The 20,646-nt window shown below is 39.7% G+C and overlaps 1 protein-coding gene across 4 annotated transcripts in view; it reads left to right on the forward strand.

The window, feature by feature from the left end:
* The first annotated feature begins 3,632 nt into the window (after nucleotides 1-3,632).
* tfec (transcription factor EC) overlaps nucleotides 3,633-20,646 on the forward strand; it is a 38,107-nt gene continuing 21,093 nt past the window's right edge. For all 4 annotated transcript variants that reach the window (XM_028393843.1, XM_028393850.1, XM_028393861.1 and 1 more), the window contains exons 1-2: nucleotides 3,633-3,725; nucleotides 10,682-10,923. In XM_028393843.1, the coding sequence (XP_028249644.1) occupies nucleotides 10,699-10,923 (225 nt within the window). In that variant the 5' untranslated portion in view covers nucleotides 3,633-3,725; nucleotides 10,682-10,698. The remainder of the gene's footprint in view (nucleotides 3,726-10,681; nucleotides 10,924-20,646) is intronic.

Here is a 20,646-nt window from a genome sequence, read left to right on the forward strand (position 1 = left end):
GAAACGCTTTATAAAATCACCCACTAGAGCTGAATATTCACACATTAGCTAATACAGCCGGTAAATGATTGATCATTTCAGTTGAAGCTCTCAAAAGCTTCATGTACTATACTAATCAATAGAAAAGCTCATATTCATTAGACAATGGTAAGTAGTATGGCTTTCCTTATTAACATCACTGCAGTTCAGATATGACAAATACAGAAGCTGATCAATCTTATTAGTGTAAAAGTAGACACACATTCTCTTAAAGCAACATGGGAGGAAGTATGGAGATGTGTTTAGAATGTATTAGTTTACATAACCAGGTGATTTAAATGTAACCAGGAGACACGTGAAATGTTTCTGAATGCTTAAATTTGTTGGTCATACATAGGGATTATACTGTTGATTGTTGTTGGTATGTTTCTATTCATTAGTCTTTTTGACTTCCTGGTGCCATATTAAAATGGTGAGGTGTGCATCAATGTGCACACACAGAAGAGCCTTAAAGCCCAAGAGAGGCAACTGACAGAGGGAACAAATACAAAGTGACTTATTTTGGCAAAATCAGATAAAACCTCACAGACCTTTAACTGAGCCATTCAACACTCTGAGCAGAAGATAAGAGAGGGAGAAGATAGCCTCCTAGAAAAAAAACATACAAAGGGGAAAGTTATGGGAGCCAGCAGCCGCTGTGTACCTCACAATGGATCTCGCAAAAGTTTGTCTCTTCTGATCTTCTCCCAGCTGGACGCCTGCTTTTCAGGCCCTCCATCCTCTGATCTAACTTCAGACAGTGGAGGGCCTTTTGCCAGCCTGCAAACTGTCAAAGTACCCCAGGAATCAAACACCGTCGCACGCTGTCAGGATCAAAGACCCGCAGGTAAACCAGATGAAGACGCAGCCACACACACAATTGCCACCTAAAAGGGCCGGTTTCATTTCGCAGCCTCTTATTTTGCATCTGTAGGCTGAGATCGCTTCACTGTATCAAGTGCATCAATTAGACTAAAGAAGAAGAACGAGCAGTAGGTATTTGAAGATACAACAGAGGCCTCGAGTTAAAACCAAGCGCCTCTCAAGGAAACTTCTGGACAAAGACAGTGTGAGCTTTGTGTTTGAGGAGGATGTTTCTCAAAGAGAGAGAGGAGCCCAGCGAGTAGAACAGACACAGAGAGGATGGCACTGTCACAAATAAATATATAGATCACAATGAGCTGCTGTCTCCTTTTCCATTATGTGTGGCTATATAACGAACGCTCAGTGCAGATGGTGGTTGTCCAGGCTTTCACCGGCTCTACATCAGATCAGACGCTCCGCTGGTAAGACCTGACCTGTCCTGGGGAGATCAAACACCTCATTTCATTTCATGGCATTTGCTCCATTCTCCCTGCCTTTCTCTCTCCATCTCCTGTCTCTCCCATCGGCCTTGGCTTTTTCTCTGTTTTCTGCCAGAGCGCCCTGGGGTTGTAATCTCCACCCATAAATCTAATGTCGAATGTCAGCTCTCACTGAGTTCACTCACGCACACTTGCATTCCGCACATTCTGGCTGTTGAACAATAACAAGATAAAGGAGAGAAATCCCTACGTCATAAGTAAATCATGGTCATTTGTCAAGTGCACAGTGCATGTTCTTGGAGGCGTGGGAGATTATTCAGGCTGATTTGAGCCTGCAGACATCGTAGAAAATTAGGTTTGGTATACAGATAGACAGTCTAAACAGATTTAGTTTATCATTCAACAAATTGATTAGTCAATCAGGAAAAAAAGAACCAAGAAATGGTGAATATTTTGTACTTTTTGTGCTTTATTTTGTCAACAGAATGTGTCCTTTTAGCTCACTGCATACTGATAACTCTAATGCTTTTATGGTGCTAAATCCATTGAGTCAGTTATAAGTTCCTCAGTGGGTTAACGCTTCTAATTTCAGACAACAGAAGACTTGTGCCTGCCGTCGGTGTGTGAATAGCCACACAGTGTTAAAATTACGTTAAGCAAGAAAAATAAGCTTCAGCCTGGACCAGAATAGTTCAGACAATTTGTTCAGTTAATGTTATGGAATGCAGGTGTGAAAAGGTCCCCCTCTATTAACTTAACCCCCGCAGCAGATGGAGTTTTTGCTAACTTTCCTTTTGGTGGAGGAGAGCTGCATACAATGATGTGTGTGGTTTGTTTTTGTGTACATGAGAGACAAATGAAAGTCCCGACATAAACACACATGCACTGAAAATAAGACTACCTTTCACGGTGGTGATCACCTGAGTTGCCTGGACTCTCCAGAACTATTGTAATTGACTATTGTCCCTCAGAATGACTCGTAACAATGCTCCTGCGTCATCTGTTGCACTACGGCCAGAATATCAGTGTGTATGAACCTAAGGAACTGAACTTCAACCGCACTTGCTAATTAAAAATAAGACATTACACTAAAATACTACTGATGTGCAAAATGCTATATGCAAAATTTTAGCGTTAGCATTGTGTCATTATTAGAGAAAATTGTAGTTTACTACACAGCCTCTAGGGGCAGCCTCCAAGAGTGAGTCACTCTTCAATGTTAAAATGTCCAACTTTACAGCAGAAATAAGCATGTGCACAATCTATGGATCATTTTCTTGTTCTTCACAGCTTGTGGTTTGCAATAGTTCAGTTTCTTCAGGAAACAGCATGGTGCATGCCTGCAAATGAGTTCAATAAGACACAAAAACTTTGGACAAAAAATGTTCCGTCATAAAAAAAAGGCTTCAAAACACACTTTCAAACAGGACTGTGAGCTCTGAACGCACGCGTGGCCTCGCCGTTTTCTTGCGAGCAGAGGTGTCTCCTCTCTGGCCCCTCAGACATGGTTTGGTTTTTGGCTTGATTAAACACTTAGTTCAGTCTCTCAGACACAAGATTGCAGGGAAAAAGCAAGTAATGAAGTGCTTTTGAATTTGCATTCCTGAGAGCTTTCGCAGACGCCTTGATTTCGGCCTGCTTTTGCTGTTTGTTCTCCGTCAAGAGATGTCTGCTATTTTAACGGTTAACGCGTAACAAGTGTCCATCCAGCCTCCTCCATGTTGCTCCCTCATCAACCTAACTGTCGTGAATAAACACAATCAACATGCATCTGAAGGGGGATTTGGAGGCTTTTTCTCTCAAATCGTCCCTGATGGGTTGTTCATCAGTTTCATTATGCAGATTACAGTGTGACCGTGAAAGCAATATCGGAGCCCTTTTTCTCTCACTAGTTCCAGGAATTTGACCAAAAACACTTCTCTTCTTACAGTTTAAGCAGCACTGATCAGTTATGGACAAACTGTCTCAAGAATAAATTAACAGCATTCAGTCCATACTTGAAAGTCAAGCCTTTATTTTTAGTATCGACCTTGACAACAATATCAAATCGGCGGCCGTATCTGTTGCAATTTTACCCGCGTTTGGTCGAGAATCTTTCAAAACAGTTTCTATTTTTTATCTTTCAGCCGTGATTGTGCCACACGATGACTTGCAAGAATCTGTGATTATTTCTGTCTTGGGTGCAAGGGGCTGTTGACGTAAAAAAAAGAAAAAAAAAGCTTCCCTTTGCACCCCGCTCCTGGCTGAAAAGAGGAAACACAACTTGGTTTAAATGTGGGGCCCTTTCACTAACTTGTGCTCCTAAGAATGATTCAAACATCAATCAGGAGGTAGATCAACTATAGTTTGGAGCTGGAAAAGCAGTGAAGAGGGACCTGTCTTCTAGTAGATTTCAACCAGCAGGTAATGAATTCATCATTTCTTTACAAAACACGCTGCTCTATAAAAACCTCTTCTTGTTGACACGGGTAAAGACGGGAAGGAATTCCCTCACCTTCCTGTTCAGCAGGAGGTTTCTCACAGACAGGTAGGAATGCTTTAGGATGAGCAACTTTGCCTTTTTAGTACATAGAATTCTTGCTTGTATATATGTATATATTAACATAAATTATAAAAAAAGACTACTTTGATTAACTAGAAGTGTCTGGGTGGTGGTTAAAAAATGGGAAATTTCAGAGTCTCTTTTTATGTTAAAACAACAACAATATCTGAAATGTGGCAAAAAATCATAAACTGACATTCAGCTATTCCATGATGACTGGTGTATCATGCATTCCTGTTGCTCACCCTCGACAAATTCTAAAATTACAATGATTTTACGTGATTAATACACACAAGAATGTAACTTTTATCTATGAATTGCTAGATACATAACACTATATTTCAGGTCATCACAAAGCAGAAAGGTCTGCATAAATAAGCTTTTGATGTAACCACATTAGTTCATGTGTGTAATAACTGTTTTTAAAGTATCCTAACTGATTATCTAACACTGAAACACAGATATTAAATTGTTTCTCCAATCTGATTGATTAAAATTAGCTTTTTATTACTGATATAACATCATTACTGTGTGCATCTTTTTCACACTGCTTTATCTTTAAACCGTCCTTGTATAATGAGGTTAGCACGCCGCATTAAACCTCATAGCATCCCCTTGCTGTCCTTGCCTCGCCTGTGTGTTGTATGTCTGCTTTGAGACATCAGAATGACACAGCGGGAAAAGTTCCTCATGGGAGGGCTTCCTCATTTTTTTTCTAGTCATCTGATAATATTTACAATATATTCAGAAAAAACTCTGTGAACTTCTCCAATCTTGCATCACGGGAATGTTGTTGTCAAGAGGCGAGCGTGTGCAGGGAGGGAAAAACCGTGTGGGTAAATGGCAAAGAGATGTGTGCAAAGGATGCACGAGACCATGAGTCAAGATGCCTAAATTTGACCAAATGATAATGATAATCCTAGAAAGCACAAGCACACATTTAGCATTTAGGAAGCTTAAATGTGTAATTAAAGCTCAGATTTTGCCTATTGTATGTATTTTATAGTTATATACATGTGCCCAGACGTGTGTCTGTGGTGTGCAGTGTGCAGCAGCAGTGTTGTGTGCATTTGTGTGGTGCAGATTCAGGGGGAGTGTGCAGTATTATGGACGTGGTGCTTTGACATTAAGGTTTATGCACAGGGCACTTCACAAGTTTTGCAATTGTGAGAAGTCATCACTTGTGTGACTCATGGCTTGTGAGTAATGTCATTTGGAAACTGACACACCCACTCAAATGGTTTGTGAGGCCTGAGTTGCAGTTTTAAGAAGGAAATGCAAGTTGGTTAAATGAGTGTGTACAACGCCATCTTGTGGACACTGTTGGATTGACAACTTGGCCCTCTGTATTTATTCATGTGTCCTAAAGTGTTTCTTGAGCCTTTTATTATAATAATATTAATATCAGTCATCAATTTTTTAATCAATATTTTTACATTAGAAGTCAACAGAGAGATGCATATAAGAAGTGGTTGTGTGTGATGTGCTGGACGAATGTAAACATTGTCTGCTCTGAGGGCTGACTTCAAAGTGAGCCGTTGGTAACCTCCTCTCAGCGGTGGCGCAGACCCTTGACCGATGAAAAGCGAAAGTGAATGTTCATCCACGGTCTGCAGCTTCTTCCTGAAACCTCTCTTTGATGTCACAAAACGGATCTGATTGACTTGTGAAGAGGACGCATATGGACTCGCTGTGTGTGTGTGTGTGTTGCTTGAGGGGGGAGAGGGGAGAGGTGGACTCCTTCATGCTTTGCTCTTTAAATTTGTACACAGTGGTTTCACACTGATGTGAGCAAAACAACAGAAAGGCAGCAGAAAGTAATTGCCACTGGTCAGTGCTGGATGTTTATATTTCTTATGATCATGTTTCTATATGATCATGTGTCCTGATGGGTACACACACATTGTCTTAAGATTACTTTAAGGGAAATTACTGAAGTTATTTTGTTATTGCAAAATACAGGAAGTATTTGTTAAACTATTGTCATATAAAATTAATAGTTTCACGACAAAATAATTATGATGCAACTTCCATCATAATATTCATACAAAAACTGTTCAAATATACACATAGGTGCTATTTCTTATGACAAAACATAGTTAGCAACATCACAAATTATGTGCTTTGGCACAATGTTACAGATTCACTTACATATTGGCCACAAAGGACACAATATGGAGATGATGATGGATGTATTGATTCATTAATTGTTCCTGCTGATGTGATTATGTCTTAAAATTGTATGCATCAACACAATCACAAGCCTTTAATCCATGTGAGCCCACACACATACAGTAATTGATTCTGTGCAGTAGTAAAATGTGAACACCACACAGACGGGCTGTCAGCTTGTTGTCATGTAAGCCCTTTCAAAATAAAAGTGAGGTGTTTTTGATCCACTGAATGGGTCAAGATTAAAAGACACTGACACGACGTCCTCCCCTGTTTTGACTTTGCTTATAGTGCTGCATGCTAAACCAATTAGCCTATAATGTAGCGTGCCATATTTACAGAGCTTCTTTATGTCATTTTGCCCCATTTAAAGATGCCCCAGACATGTCTTCATTCCTCCAGCTCACAGACGGATTGCAGTCCCAATCAAAATTTTTCTTGGGCCTCTAGGATTATACAAGATTAGATAATTTAATATTATCACTGCCTGAGGGGCAGACTCAGAGGTAAAAAGATAATTATTTCGCTTTTAATGAGTGTATTGTACTTCAGCATGCAGTGCAGTCTATTGAGTTTTTATGAGACTTAAACCAAAGTGACACGTTGAAATACACATTTAGATTTTTTTTAAATTAAGTGGATTACACCAAATAGTTGATGAACACAGCTCTAAACGGTGAGCTCAGCCTTTACTGGTGTGATCAGCGATAGAGGCTGGATCTGCTGCATGTCTGAGCTCCTCATCATTATCTTGGCTCAATGATTCATGTCTTGAACACAGGGAACAAAACTTTGGCGGAGGACTTGTTCCTGACGCAATGGGACGCCCAGAGGGACAATAAGAGAGAATTAGCAGTGAAGAAAGCAAATAAATAGGCTCCTAAATACATGACAGCCCAGCAACAAAGCCCACTGTGGATAAGAAGGGGAGAGATAGAGAGAAAGAAGGGGGGACAGAGAGAGAGAGAGAGAGAGAGAGAGAGAGAAAGAGAAAGGCCTTGATGAAAATAAGTAGTGGAGCTCAAAGGGAGGCGAGGGTTGAGCGGATTGGAGGTGATGATGAGTGAAGAGCTGTACAGATCTATGGGAAAGGTTTTAATGAGGCAGACATTGGTGTGTCGGTGTGTGTGTGTGTTTTTGTTTCATCTGTGACAGACACACAAACTTCCTGTCTCCACGTGGGTGGGTGAGGATCTGTACAAGTGTGTAGCAGGGATAGACAGACACATAAATACTTGGATAGGATCAGAATCAGAATCAGATCAGAATTAGAAATGACTTTATTTATCCCCGAGGGGAAATTCTTGTTTGTTACAGACAAATAGAAGAAAAGATAAACTGAAATATGAAATAGAAATATATAATAAATGTCTAAATGCCTAGACAGCATTTAAATCCCTGAGTTGTATCTAAAGAACATATTTATTATTGTATAAAAACCTTTACATAGTAAAGAGACAATATCTTATGATGATATCAAGACAATATAGTCATTAGTTTTTTTTAATAAAAAACTGCCTGTATATATATATATATATATATATATGGATGTGCTGATTAAATCACTCAGTTCACAGAAACCAGGCCTGGAGCCGTGAATAAGTGCAAGTAGTGCAGCGCTGCTACTTGTTGTTTTCCAGCAGGCCCCAGAGGCGCTGTTTATCTGCAGAGCCTATCCTGGGAGCAGCAGGAGGCCTGTAATTCCACTGTCAGCTCTCAGCTGGAACAAAAGAGAGTCAAACAGGCTCAAATAGGAGGAACACTTGTTGAACAACCAGGAGATCATAAGGTGGTGGTCTCATGAGATCAGCACATCACAGTCACACCGTTTATAGTGTTACGTAGCCATTCAACAGATAATCAATAATGAGCCACGTTAACAAGGGTAAGCTAATTAGGAAGAAAATAGAAAGAACACCTGATACTCTCAAGACTGGCTTCCTGGGGACTACACATGGGGCTCTGGATCTTGAATAGTTAGCCTTGATGCTACAATTATTAACACAGATACAGTGGTGGAATGTAACTAAGTATTTGTACTTCGTTACTGTACTCATGTAAATTTGTATGTATTTATACTTTACTTAAGTAAAAATAATAGTCCATACTTTATACTTTTACATGGAGGTGGTGTCACGCTACCAGCTGTGTTTCTATAATGAGCCTCAGTCATGATGCCGGTGCTCTGGCTCAGTTAGCTAACTAGTTAGCTACTGTCTGCTAACACAGGTCCATCCATTAATGTCTGATTAACATCAATCATAACATTAATCTACAGCAGGAATACTTACACAGTAAAAATGCTGAATGCCTGTTTTTTATTAGCAGCCTCTCTGTTTACTTGATGCCCACAGCCTGCCTCATGACACACATACCTGTCCATAGCTGCTTCTGGGTAGTGAAAATGTAAAATAATTACACATTTTACATTGTCCATTTTAATTTTAAGATGATTTCTTTGATTATTTTAACCTGTTCAGATATCCTTTGCAATGGAAATCAAATATATATATATTCAGTGCATGAGTATTTTTACTTTTAATACTTTAAGTACATTTAAAAGTACTTAAGACTTTTACTTAAGTAGGATTGTTGGTGCACTTCTACTTTTACTTAAGCATATATTTTGCTGGGCAATTGTACTTATACTTATGTATACTATATATATATATATATATATATATATATCTCATAGAGAGATAGAAGTAGTATCCAATATATTGCATCATATAAATGCTTTGGTTTCTACAACAGCACAGTGTGATTTCAAAATGTGTAATGTGTGCTAATAGACAAGAAAAAACTTACTTAAATGTGTATTACAAGACTAAAAAATGAAATTACAGACTTCCAAATGTTGGTCAAGGGAGGTGCAGTTGTTGCACTAAAGTCTGCACCAATGCTAATGTAATGTTACACATGTCCAATAGCACTCAACAGTGGTAGGTACAGCAACTAGCGTTTTAAGCTGAAACCAGCAGAGGCCATGGGAAAGTACACCTACAAATCTTGTGCTTTAGCAGAGTTCCGCTTTACTCCCACTATCTATGTGACCTAAATACACATTTCACAGGTAAGTCGATGTAAAAATCCCTGGTTGACTGGCATTCCCTTACCCATAAACCTCTCAGTCAAGCCAGATAATTATTGTTATTTAAGAAAGATGCCTTGCTCATGGGCTAACAGAGAAGCCCTCAAATCCCAAACAAAGGTTTGGGCTAAACACACAAACGCAGCAGTTGTTCCAGATGGACATTTTTTTGCAGGAATGCAGCTAGGTGGACAAAACCCTTTCTCTACTGTTTTCTCAGGCCGGCCAGGGCCCACGTCATCAACACATAGTGCCTAGAACTGCTTGGCAAATTCTGCTGCAGAGGTATTGTGAGATGTTGGCGACAGAATAAAGGCAATTAAACACTGTTTGCACCATGCTTGGACAGCCATACGCCTTGCCAATTAACCTCCCACACAAGGAGAGAGGAGACACTCTGAGATTCTCATCTCACACACACACACACACACACGTTTCTACTTTGTGTTCAGTTAGTTCTGCTTTGTAACAAGTCCTATTTTGCATGTGTTCTCCGTTACCACTCCTCTGGAAGTGACAGCTAATTTGCACTCAAATATTGTAATTTAGATATGAGGTGCTTACTTAACTTTCAAACTTGCACCCTTTCCTCGGCTTCCTCTGGGACCATCGTATTGATGCCGTCTAACCCACTTCTGGGCTGGTCTCCCCTGTGTGTTACAGCGGAGACCCCATCACCTTTATTTCCAGCATTCAATGACAGAAAATAAGTGGAACATATTAATTCCTACCACGCTGGGAGTCTCTTTTCCTGCGTCTTTTGTGGGTCAAAAAAAAGGGAAAGACTGCTACCAGACAAATAATAGTAATAATAATAATAATAAAAATGAAAAAAGGTCTATTAATGATTTTACCTCAAACCATATATTTAGCTGCTCAATGGGTGGTAATATTCCAAATTCATAACAAAGGATGGTCAACAGCAATGTTTTTCCAATCAAATTGGCTTTTGATTAAACATCAACTGATTCTGGTTAAGCCAGGGTTTCAGAGATGCTTTGATGTAAGGCATGCTGCTTGTTGTTATTTCAGTCCCACTAGTAATCCAGTTTGTTCGTCCATTCAGTGGACGGAATTCTAACCCCCCCTACAAATCAAAAGGGGAGTCATTTATTATTATTTCTCAAATAAACTTGAGCGAGATGTTGCTGTTCCTATGGGTATAGTCCTCAAACTGGCAGAAACCTTCAGAAAGGCAACAGCTGTAGAACGTCTGAGTATCTGTTGATGCAAAAGATGTGAGTTAAAGCAAATAAATGCTGTAACGTCGCTGTTTATTTAGAAAATAGCTCAACATTTGAGATTAGCAACCAGTAAAACCACCAGAATCAGCTGCATGGATGTCTAACAGGTCCGTTTTTCACTATATATACACCAACACACACACACACACACACAAACACACACACACACACCCCTCCTGCCCTCCTGCTTCCCTCTTCTAACTAAGAGATCCAACTATAAATCATGATTTAATAAGGATAATATAACAATTTCATTACATAATTGGTTAATTTACTGTCTAATTGATATTTCCCTTTTTTTTTTGCTTAGATCCAGGGTTGTCAGAAATGTTCCAGTCGTGCTACGGCCAAAACAACCAGTGGATGATTAGTCAGAGAGATGACGGACAGAGTTTGTACGAGCCTGGAACGCACCCACATAGCTGGCCCCAGTTCTGCCCCCGATGCCCCAGCGGCACCGTCCATCACTCTCGCTCCACACAGTGTCCCAATGACGCAGCCTACGCCAGAGAACAAGCACCTGTTTGGTGGCAATCCAGAAACACATGGAAGGTAGGTCACCATGACAGAACATCACAATGAAGCTGCATGAGTCAGATGTGAGCTAGAAGCTCTGCGGTGCATTTAAGCAAAAGGATGCATTCATATAACATCTAGCATGTATATTTTCATCATGTTTGGGTTAGCATGCTGACGTCTGGTGCATTTTATTTGAGTTTCCAGCACCCAAATTTCAAACCCTGAAAGGTGAAGAACCTCAAAAAAAAATCCAAGATGGCTGTTTTGTGCATCAACTATATCAGAAAGTACACTCTTATAAGCACTTTGATTTGCTTGTGTCATATTACCTCAATCATACATACACAGTGCATCTGTGGACACGATGTGGTGCCACTTATTAATACCTTGTTTATGAACTGATATTGCTAACAACAGCTAGCTTAGCAAGTATGTTTTTCAACATATTATTTCAGCTCCAACTTTCAAACTAAATGCAGCATTTCTATGGAATGTCCCTAAATTATGTCGAAATACATTTAAATATAGATAAGAGCTGCTGGGACAGAGAAAGCTGTTCAAACTTCTACGTGGAATTGTGGAAAAACATATTTTATGCAGGCACTGCACACAAAAATTATATAGCAATAACACGCACCACTCATATCTATATCAGCCATGATTGGCCAGCTGTAAGCATGAAGCCAGCCATTACTTCTCTTTGTCTTTGTGCCATTTTGTTCATGAATAATATTGCAATTTTAATTTTCTTATGTTCGCTTAATGCTGCAGAGTATTTCAGGAACATCTTAAAGACATTCACATAGCCCTACAGTCTGCGGTTGCTACCTTTGTTCTTCATGCATTACTCTTTCTTTGTTTACTACAGCCTCTTTATTTTACATGTCACTAATGGTAACAACAACAACATCAACAACACAACAAGTTTAAAAAAAGCCCATGTAGCACCACAGGTGTGTAATTACAGGACCATTAGGTTGAAAACAAATGTCGTCACATGTATAATTAGAGAGTGTCATCAAATAACTGTGAAACCCAGCCAGGTCGTAAACACAGTGGGGTTCTTTTGGTGAACGTTCTCCAGCCTGCTGCATGTAAATATCAATGACATCATCACAGCTTCTGTTTTCAGAGGCCTTTCAAAACAACAGCCAATGTTACTATTGATAATCTATTGATATTAATCGCCTCAAACCAAAAGTGTGTGTAAACACCTAGCCTGTATCACTGTTGTTCACACGCACTCACACGCACGCACGCACGCACGCACGCACGCACGCACGCACGCACACGCAGAGTTGGTATCTACACTATCTGAATGACCTGTGTGTTTTAGGGGTCATTTGTTTGGAATTCTGTCTGCAGATTGTAGCACCATTGTCCAAGGCAAGTACAAAAAAACACGTACACACAATGAGCTGACAGATCGCTGAGCCGTAACCAGCCTCTGCAATTACTGTGCCGCTGTATGTATGAATATGTTGTGTATTCATGTGTGCATTTTCTTTAGATTGCACAAAGATTGCAGGTCTCATCTGGGATTAGGAAAAATAAATCTGTTTTCCTGCTTTGCTTTGATGCAAACTGAATTTTGGATGTTTGGTGGGTATTATAGTGAGAAGAGTTGAATGGCTCCCAGATCAGTAGTCTCTCTTGGCTTTAGGAAGGGAAGGGGATATATGAATCAGACTTTTAGAAGAGGAGGAACAGAAAACATCCCTACATTAGATGGATGACTGGTAGACTTCAAAGCATTGTTGCAGTATGTTTTTCACCACGGTAGGAGGCCTTTCATGTTTTAAAGTTGCTCTGGTGTGTGATGTGTGTGTTTGTGTGCATGTGCAAATGCGTGTGGGTGTTTGTGAGTTGATGCTTGCCCCAGAGGTACGAGCTAATCACTTCAACTGCACCTGAGGAAGACAGGTTTGGTGAAAGATGCTGGAGGTGTTTTTAAAACCACAAGTTAGCCAACAAAAGATCTAATATTACATCATTTCCGTTTTCCGTCATTTATAATATGATTTTAAAAAATCATATTATAAAGATGTAACAGATTTTTCTTTTTTTTTCTTCAATACTTGAGATATAAAATCCTCCTTTAAACTGCAAGGTGGCACTGGAACAGATTCTGGTTTCAGCATTTTACTATACACACTACAAGTCAAGGTTTGTTTGTCTAATGTCCATGGCCGAGCCTGTGAGTCACGGTGGAAACAGACACACAACAGCAGTGTGTTGTAGGGTGGGTTGGTGGTTGGGTGGGGGGGGGGATGAAGAAGCCGTGCACAAAAATTCCACAAATCTAGCCAGCTTGCACACTGATGTGGTACTCAAAGATACATTTATTTTTGTGCCGTGCAAGCAGTTCAGTGTTGTGTCTGCAAAATATCATTTAGAGACATCATCTGTAAAAGGTTTGATTATTGATTTCCACTGATCTCAAGCTCGATGTCGAGGAAAGAAATATGAAGGAAATAGAAGGACTGTGACAGGGAGAGAGTGCACGGAGGGAGGAAGAGTTAGAGAAGGTTATCACTGAAGCTGGGACATTAGCAGACAGCAGTGATTGGCGTAGACCACCCATCTGGACTGGCTGAGCGCCTGAGCTGGCTGGACTGCTGTTTGCCCACTGGAGTGGGCACATGCATGCAGAGAGAGCAAGACAGAGAAGGTCCTGTGTAATAATTCAGATTTATGAAACACTGTGTTGGAAACAGCAAACGTTAAGATTTAGCCGGATCTTCAATTTTCAACACCAGAGCGCAGGATTGTCATAGTAGAGACGTATAGTTTTGTAGCTACTGAATACATTTAATAACACATCCTAACATGCCTTGTATACATATATAGTGTTTACCCTTATATCAAAAATTTGCTTATATAATTACAAAATACCTCACAAAATACAACATGCAGACAGGCAGGACAAAAAATGAATATTAATAATGAAGCAGTGAAGCCTTTACAGGCCAACTGCATTAACTTCAGCGTTTGACCCCTTCTCCATGCTCAGCTAGCTGATTTACACAGTATACTGTAAATGAAATTAGCTAATCAAATGAAGGCTTGGTTTTAAATTCTGTTTTCTATGTGACCTGAGACAATTAACCCTAAAGGGACAAGAGTCTCACTGTTTCTTCTGTATTCTGCTTGTATAAAAACAGAACCGGAGACAGGTAACGTATTTTAGTTGTAGGTTGTTGGCACGAAAGTATTAACACAAATAAAGCAGGTATTGTTGTTTTTTTTTAACCTAAATTGCATTTCATACTTGTGAACAAACATAGTAGCTACTCGCATATTTTTTTGAGTAACTCAGGTAACTTACTCTCAAACAACATGCAGCACAGGATTTAAAAAAGGATGCGTCCTTTTAACGTAATAAATGACTTTTTTACGTCATTTTACATGACTGGAATTAGTCTTAGAGGCAGAGGTCTTTCCAAAGACACTAATAGGATTAGACAAGATGTCCCTTTAAATTCTTCACATTCAGTTCTTTAGTGTTTCACATTAGACATAACTGCATCCCAACATAAACACAGACACACATTACCACCTGTCCAGCTCGCTCCCTGACCTCCTCCTGGGCTGGTTGCTCTTCAGGGATCAAGCAAAAACACACACACACACACACATACACCATATCATAATCCCTCAAGGTGGAGTGGTGGGGAGGCAGTGGTGGTGGTGCCGGGGGTTTCAAGGCCACCAAGAAAGCTATTCACAGCATCCAGAAATGTGGAGGGACCTCCGGGAAAGACATTAAGTGTTGGTATGAGACCTGGTATGACACCCCTGGGAAGAATGGTGATTAGAAAGGAAGAGGATCAACTGCGGTCCGGGGCCTTTGTTACCATCTGGTGATACATGTGAAAACATTGACTAATGATCCTGAAGAATGGCACCAAGAAAGTAAAAGATCTTGCACCAAAAGGGATTGACTGACTGAGATGAAGAAAGTCTCTCAGTACAGTGGTCCCTCGCTGTAACACAGTTCACATTTCGTTGATTGTTTTTAGTGCAATATTGCATGCTTCTTTTTTTTTGTATGGCACATTGTGTTCTGCGTCCTGATTGGCTGCAGACCATTGTCAATCAATCTCCTCCATGCCGTGTCCTCTGTACAGTACAGAATGCGTTTAGCTTGCCAAGCGATGTACTATAATACTGGACTTATTTAAGACCTCATGTAGTCACCTGGTGAAGTGCACAGCTTTTTTCATTCAGTATAAATGCAACATATTATAAGATATTATAACTCTGGAAAGGGCCACATCCTTAAATTTTAAAGATCTTTACTACAAACATACTGATGATGCTGTGTTTATCTTCACCTAGTGCCCTAGTCAGGGGTCCATGCAGACCACCAGACTGCTCTATAGATGCAATCAGTTAAGGCTGATGAGTTGTTACCTCATTTTATGGAAAACTGTCCTGAGTATTTGGAACATTAAAGGTTCTTTCTTTACCTCCAGGGCCAATCTGGGTCCTCCGCCTGACCACAAGTGACTTTTTGTTGTTGTTTTTTTTTTTTTATTTGGATGGAAACCCCAAATGCCCCCTTTTCATTAAGGCTTGATCTAATTTTAAATGTCATGCTCCTTATCTTTTTCTTAACCTATTATATGTTTTATTGAAATCAGGTCAAGACATTTGTTAATGCTGAACACTATTCATCTGCTGCTCTCCTTTACACTAAAATCTAAAATGACACTTGGAAGATTTCTCTTTCTTTATGTCTCACATCACTCAATGAGCTACTGTAAGTGTTCAAGTGATGAGGTTTTGTGTGGATAAGATCCTGCAGTAAAGTCATCAGTGACGTAGTAAAAGGCCATTGTTGTCGGTGCAATAAGAGACAATGCCTGTTGGTAATTATCTTAAGAGCATGAGCCCCATCAAACCACTCGTATCTGTCCCCATCACTTCACATTTACACCTTCCTTCCCCTTGACTGTGAGTGCTCGCCTGTGGCCGTCTTTTTCTGGAATTTCTCACTGTTTTTAAACAGATTTGGGTTTAAAGATTTTGTTTGCACTGATAAGGATTCAGTAGAACAGGGAGAAAAATGTCATTTACATACAGTATAGCCATGCAGTGAACACCACAGGGTTAAGTATTTTGCTAGGTAGGCTTCAAAAACAAAATATAGGAGAAGGATACGGGAGTTAGGCAAAGATGGTCTTAAAACACACAAACCTCTCCTGTCACTGTTTTCGGCTGCCATCAATGCAAATCCTCACCCCCGTGAACACATAGAGGTGCGGACAGAGGAACAAGCACACATATGCTGTTTTCAAGGACTAAAATATCAACCTTATGTTAAAGGGTGAGGATGAGCTGTGAGGATGAGCTGTATAAGTGCAAAGCTAAGCTGTCCAACCAGCAGGATTAGCTGTGTTTGACAGAAAAGCACTGGACAAAAAGAAACATCTGGTCTTCCCTTGACAGACAGCAACACCTCCTATACTTTGGTGTCTTTTAGCCACAAGTCCCCTCAGTCTGGAGCAAAACATGGAAAAAAGTAAGCACTGTACAACCAGCTTCTGTGCTACTGTTTACCTAACGCTGGTTATATGCAGCGACCTCAGATTCTATTGGTTTTCTGGCACTTCCTCTGGTACTGATGCCATCATGGCTGAAACCCATGCACCTAATTCAGCCATTCATGCAATCATTCTACTCCGAGCATCACTGGGGCCCCCGCATACTCCATAACCTTTATAAGATTAACGCGATGGATTGAGCAGGTGTCTGCCAAAATTCCATTCCTATTTAAACCTCCAGTCCCATACCAGCAGCCTAATCCTATTAGACCCAATTGAGTGAAGTCGACAGTCTTTTTCAGTTAAACTAAGTTCATGCACTAATAGGATTCAAAAGGGGACACAAAAAGGTACAATGTGTAGTGAGTAGTTGTGTTAGTGTGTGGCTAGGGAAGTGGACATCTGAGGCAGGGTCTGTGTGTGGGGACCAGTAGAAGCATCCTGCTGAGTTTGGGGATACATACTTAAAGGAAGAGGGAGGGACTGGGCTGGAGGTCTCCCTGGAGGCTAGATAAGCTCAGAGGGGGGGAACAAGGGCAACATTACTGTTATTCATGAACCCCCAGTGTGTTTGTGTGTGTTTGTGATCCATGTGATGTATGAGGAAATACAGTGTGTTTATTTTTTTGTTCTGAATACATTGATTTTGGGTCGAGCAAAGTGTCACATTCTTCTTACATGAGCGCTGTCACGTAGTTGTCCGCAACAAAGTTTTAAAAGAGGAAATTAAAAAATTGATGTGGTTTAAAAGCATTAAAGCAATAATAAGAATAGATCCTAATCTGTCGGACATGCATCTGAATGTCAGCACATGCAGTGGAATTTGTGCAGGGGGACACATTACATTACGGCCCATTATGCTTGTCACAAGGATAATGTGATTTTTTTTTATTTTTTTTGCATCATTCTAAAATAAGGAATATGGGACACACACACAAAACAGACATCACTGCACCGTGCAATTCTATGTACTTTGTCTTTGAATGTTGATTTGACAGCTAAATCAGGACTTTCAGTCACTGTTACTTAACTTATATCTGCGCTGCCATCAAAAACTTCCTGCTTGAAGATAACAAGATATAATCTACACTGAGGCATCCTCCAGCTAAAAGACAGTAGGAAACACCAGAGTAGGCCCTTTAAAACAAAAAATCAAAAAGCTTGTCATCTCATTGAATCCTCTCTGTTTTGGGCTTGTGGCTACTACATGATATTATCAAGGCCCTTTGTTAACATCCCCCTCTTCCTTCTTTGCCCCTTTGACGAGATGACCAACTGAGATAGGCAAAGCTCAGAATAGGACGCAGTGTCTGGCCAGTGGTGTCAGTGACAGAGACATGGCCTGAGGATCTATCCTTTCAGGGATGACCGTAGCCAGAGGTGATACATGGGACTCCCTTTGAAGAAAACACATCCAAAAGGACTTGAGAGACAAAAGGTTAGCACAGGCTGTCTTCAATGGGGTTATTTTATGAAGAAAAAAACAAAGGATCTGTAAGGAGATCCTTGACTTTCAACTGGAAGTAATAAAGCAGATATAATCTAGGCTTTTACAGCAATAGTAGATTAATCATTGTTTTATGGTATTAACTTCAGAGGGCTGTGTTAATTTTACTACCTCATAGTAGTTATCATCTATTTGATATATATTTGCCTTTTGTGAATAAAATGTAGTCATCATAGTAACCAAAGCAGTGAGCATAAGACCACAACAAGCTGCGCTACAGTACAAATTACAGTACATATTTAATGCATATATGGCAGCCAGTAACACAGGTCTAGCCCAAGAGTTATTATGATTTAATTATCATCAGTCTGTATCTAGTGTACATTTGTAATCTCATCATTAAGACAGATGACAGATGATTTGAATTGAGTTAGTATATTTATAGATATTTCATGTGAGACATCCACAAAAAGGGAATACTTGAATTGACTGTGTTTAAAATGTTTAAAGTGTTTAAAATATTCTTTTAAAAAAGGTTTCTTGAATTCTGAACTCTAAAATGTGATTTTTTCAGCATAAAAAATTATAGAATAAACTTTTTCCTCACATTTTTTAATTAATTAATTTATTTGAATTATGACTTTATCTTGAATTTTGATTTTATTTGATTTTTTTTTATTTTTAAGAGTTTTTAAAAGTTATTTTTTTATTTTATGTAACTGTAAAACTCTAGATAATATAGGGGAAAAACAAAAAACGTAAATCCAGAATTTACCCCAGAACTTGTACTTTTAATGTTTTGTTCTCAGAATTTTGATTTTAAAAAAGTTAAAACTTAACATGCAAAGTTAAGTCAGCACTGACACACATCTTATACGGTCACTCAGAACTCTACTGTCAGACACTGATCATTTTTAAAGGTATTTAAGTGTTTATCTTTCCATTATTAGACTTGTATAGGTATTCTGTGTAGTCTACTTCAAGAGACCTTTCCAATCATTTGTGATACAATTCTCCATATTCATGGTTCAGATGAATGTTATAAACTGCCTTCAGATAATTAAACCATTACATGCTATCTATTCTCATATAATCATGTTAAAGAGGGGCTGCCTTCATTCAGACGTTTCCTAATCTGATTACATTTCTTTTCCTTCCCTTTCTTCTGATATCACTTGCAGAACTGCATTGTCTTTGTTTCCTTTATTTGTATGGAATCTGCTGTAAATGTCAAAACGTTTTGTTTCGCAGGCACACAGCAGAGCGACTTATGTCCTATAAACAAGCGATATACATAAATATCTGTATGAAATGTCCTACGTCAAAACAACAACAACATTATTATTATTATTATTATTATTATATGTCCTGTGGTTATGAGTTATTTAAAAATGTAGGAATGTCGTGACTAGTCCATCCTAATCTTAAACTAAGTAATGCGTTTCCAATGGCCCGTTAAAACTGGCTCTGACTGTGAAAAATCAGGAGGCACAAACTCTTTTCAGCTGTTATGGGAACCTTAGAAAAAGGAAGGGGGTCCGTTTAAAAGTAAAATAGTGAACATTACTGTGTGGATTGGTACCTATTCCTGTGGAAAGATACATTTAAATATCATATTTTGATAAGGAATATGTTAATCTAGAGCATTCTTCTGGGTAGCCTAGTCTTAGCACAAAGATTTGAATAGTTCAATGAGTTTGACAGTATGTGGTTGTGTGGAGGGTTATTTGTGTTATTAGTCCTCAGGAATCAGCAGGAATGTTGCATCCAACTATCCAACTTCCTAGCATAGTTTGCCGTGGCTATTAAGGCTATAAGTTCAGGGGTAGGTGGTCTTTGCTTGTCGTCAAATCACAACACACAACACATCTAGGTATGATAGCAGACAGGTTGTGTGAGTGCACCGCTGATACGCTGCATTTTAAAGTGTGACTGCTGACTGAAATGTGTGTAATGTAATAATCAGCTCAGAGCTTAACCTGGGAAGACCTTAACTGTCCACCTCAAATACCAACGCTACTCACCAAAATACTGTGTGAGTGTGTGTGGGTGTGTGAGTCTGAGAGACATATTCCAGTGACTTAACTGTGAGGAAGACAAAAAATGAGTTAGAACAGAGAGAGGGAGGGGAACGAAATCAAAGAATTGGAATAATTGGCATAATTCAAGGTGGCTGGGCACAGTCAGGGGGAGTGTCAGTGTTGGGCGAATCTTTTGCCATCCTCAAAGAGAGACGGTCTGCACAATTAGCCACACGAACTCTGACCCCGCTCAGAATAATTAATGAATAACAGAGGGGATAAAGACAAAAGGCGCAGAGCGGTCTGGTTGAGTGGTGAGCGAGGGTAATACATCAAAGAATGCCGTTAATTGGCCCTGTGGCTTTCATTCTTTGCCCTATTTCTTTCAATTCATTGACTCAAAATAATGGGTTCAGGTTCATTATCAACAGGTCGTAAGCCCTGGGAGTGCCAAAATTCAAGGGGTGTGTGAGTTAGTGAGTGTGCATAGGCTCGCTGGTCCATGTGTACAAAAATGTGTGTTATGGCTTAGGTCTCGCCCCCCCAAGTCCTGACAACATCCACACTGGAAGAGTGTGCTGGGAAGAGAGCAACAGGCTGCCATTTTTAAGATTTTCTCTGTGTATGTGCGACTTTTAACACTTTTAATGATGCTGGAATATAACTGGTACGGACAGGTAAGCCAATCTAACACACCTGCTTATAAACTGTAACCTTCTTCTGATGCACCTGCGTCCGC

Source organism: Parambassis ranga, chromosome 2, assembly GCF_900634625.1.
Source record: "Parambassis ranga chromosome 2, fParRan2.1, whole genome shotgun sequence".
Taxonomy (NCBI): Eukaryota; Metazoa; Chordata; class Actinopteri; family Ambassidae; genus Parambassis; species Parambassis ranga.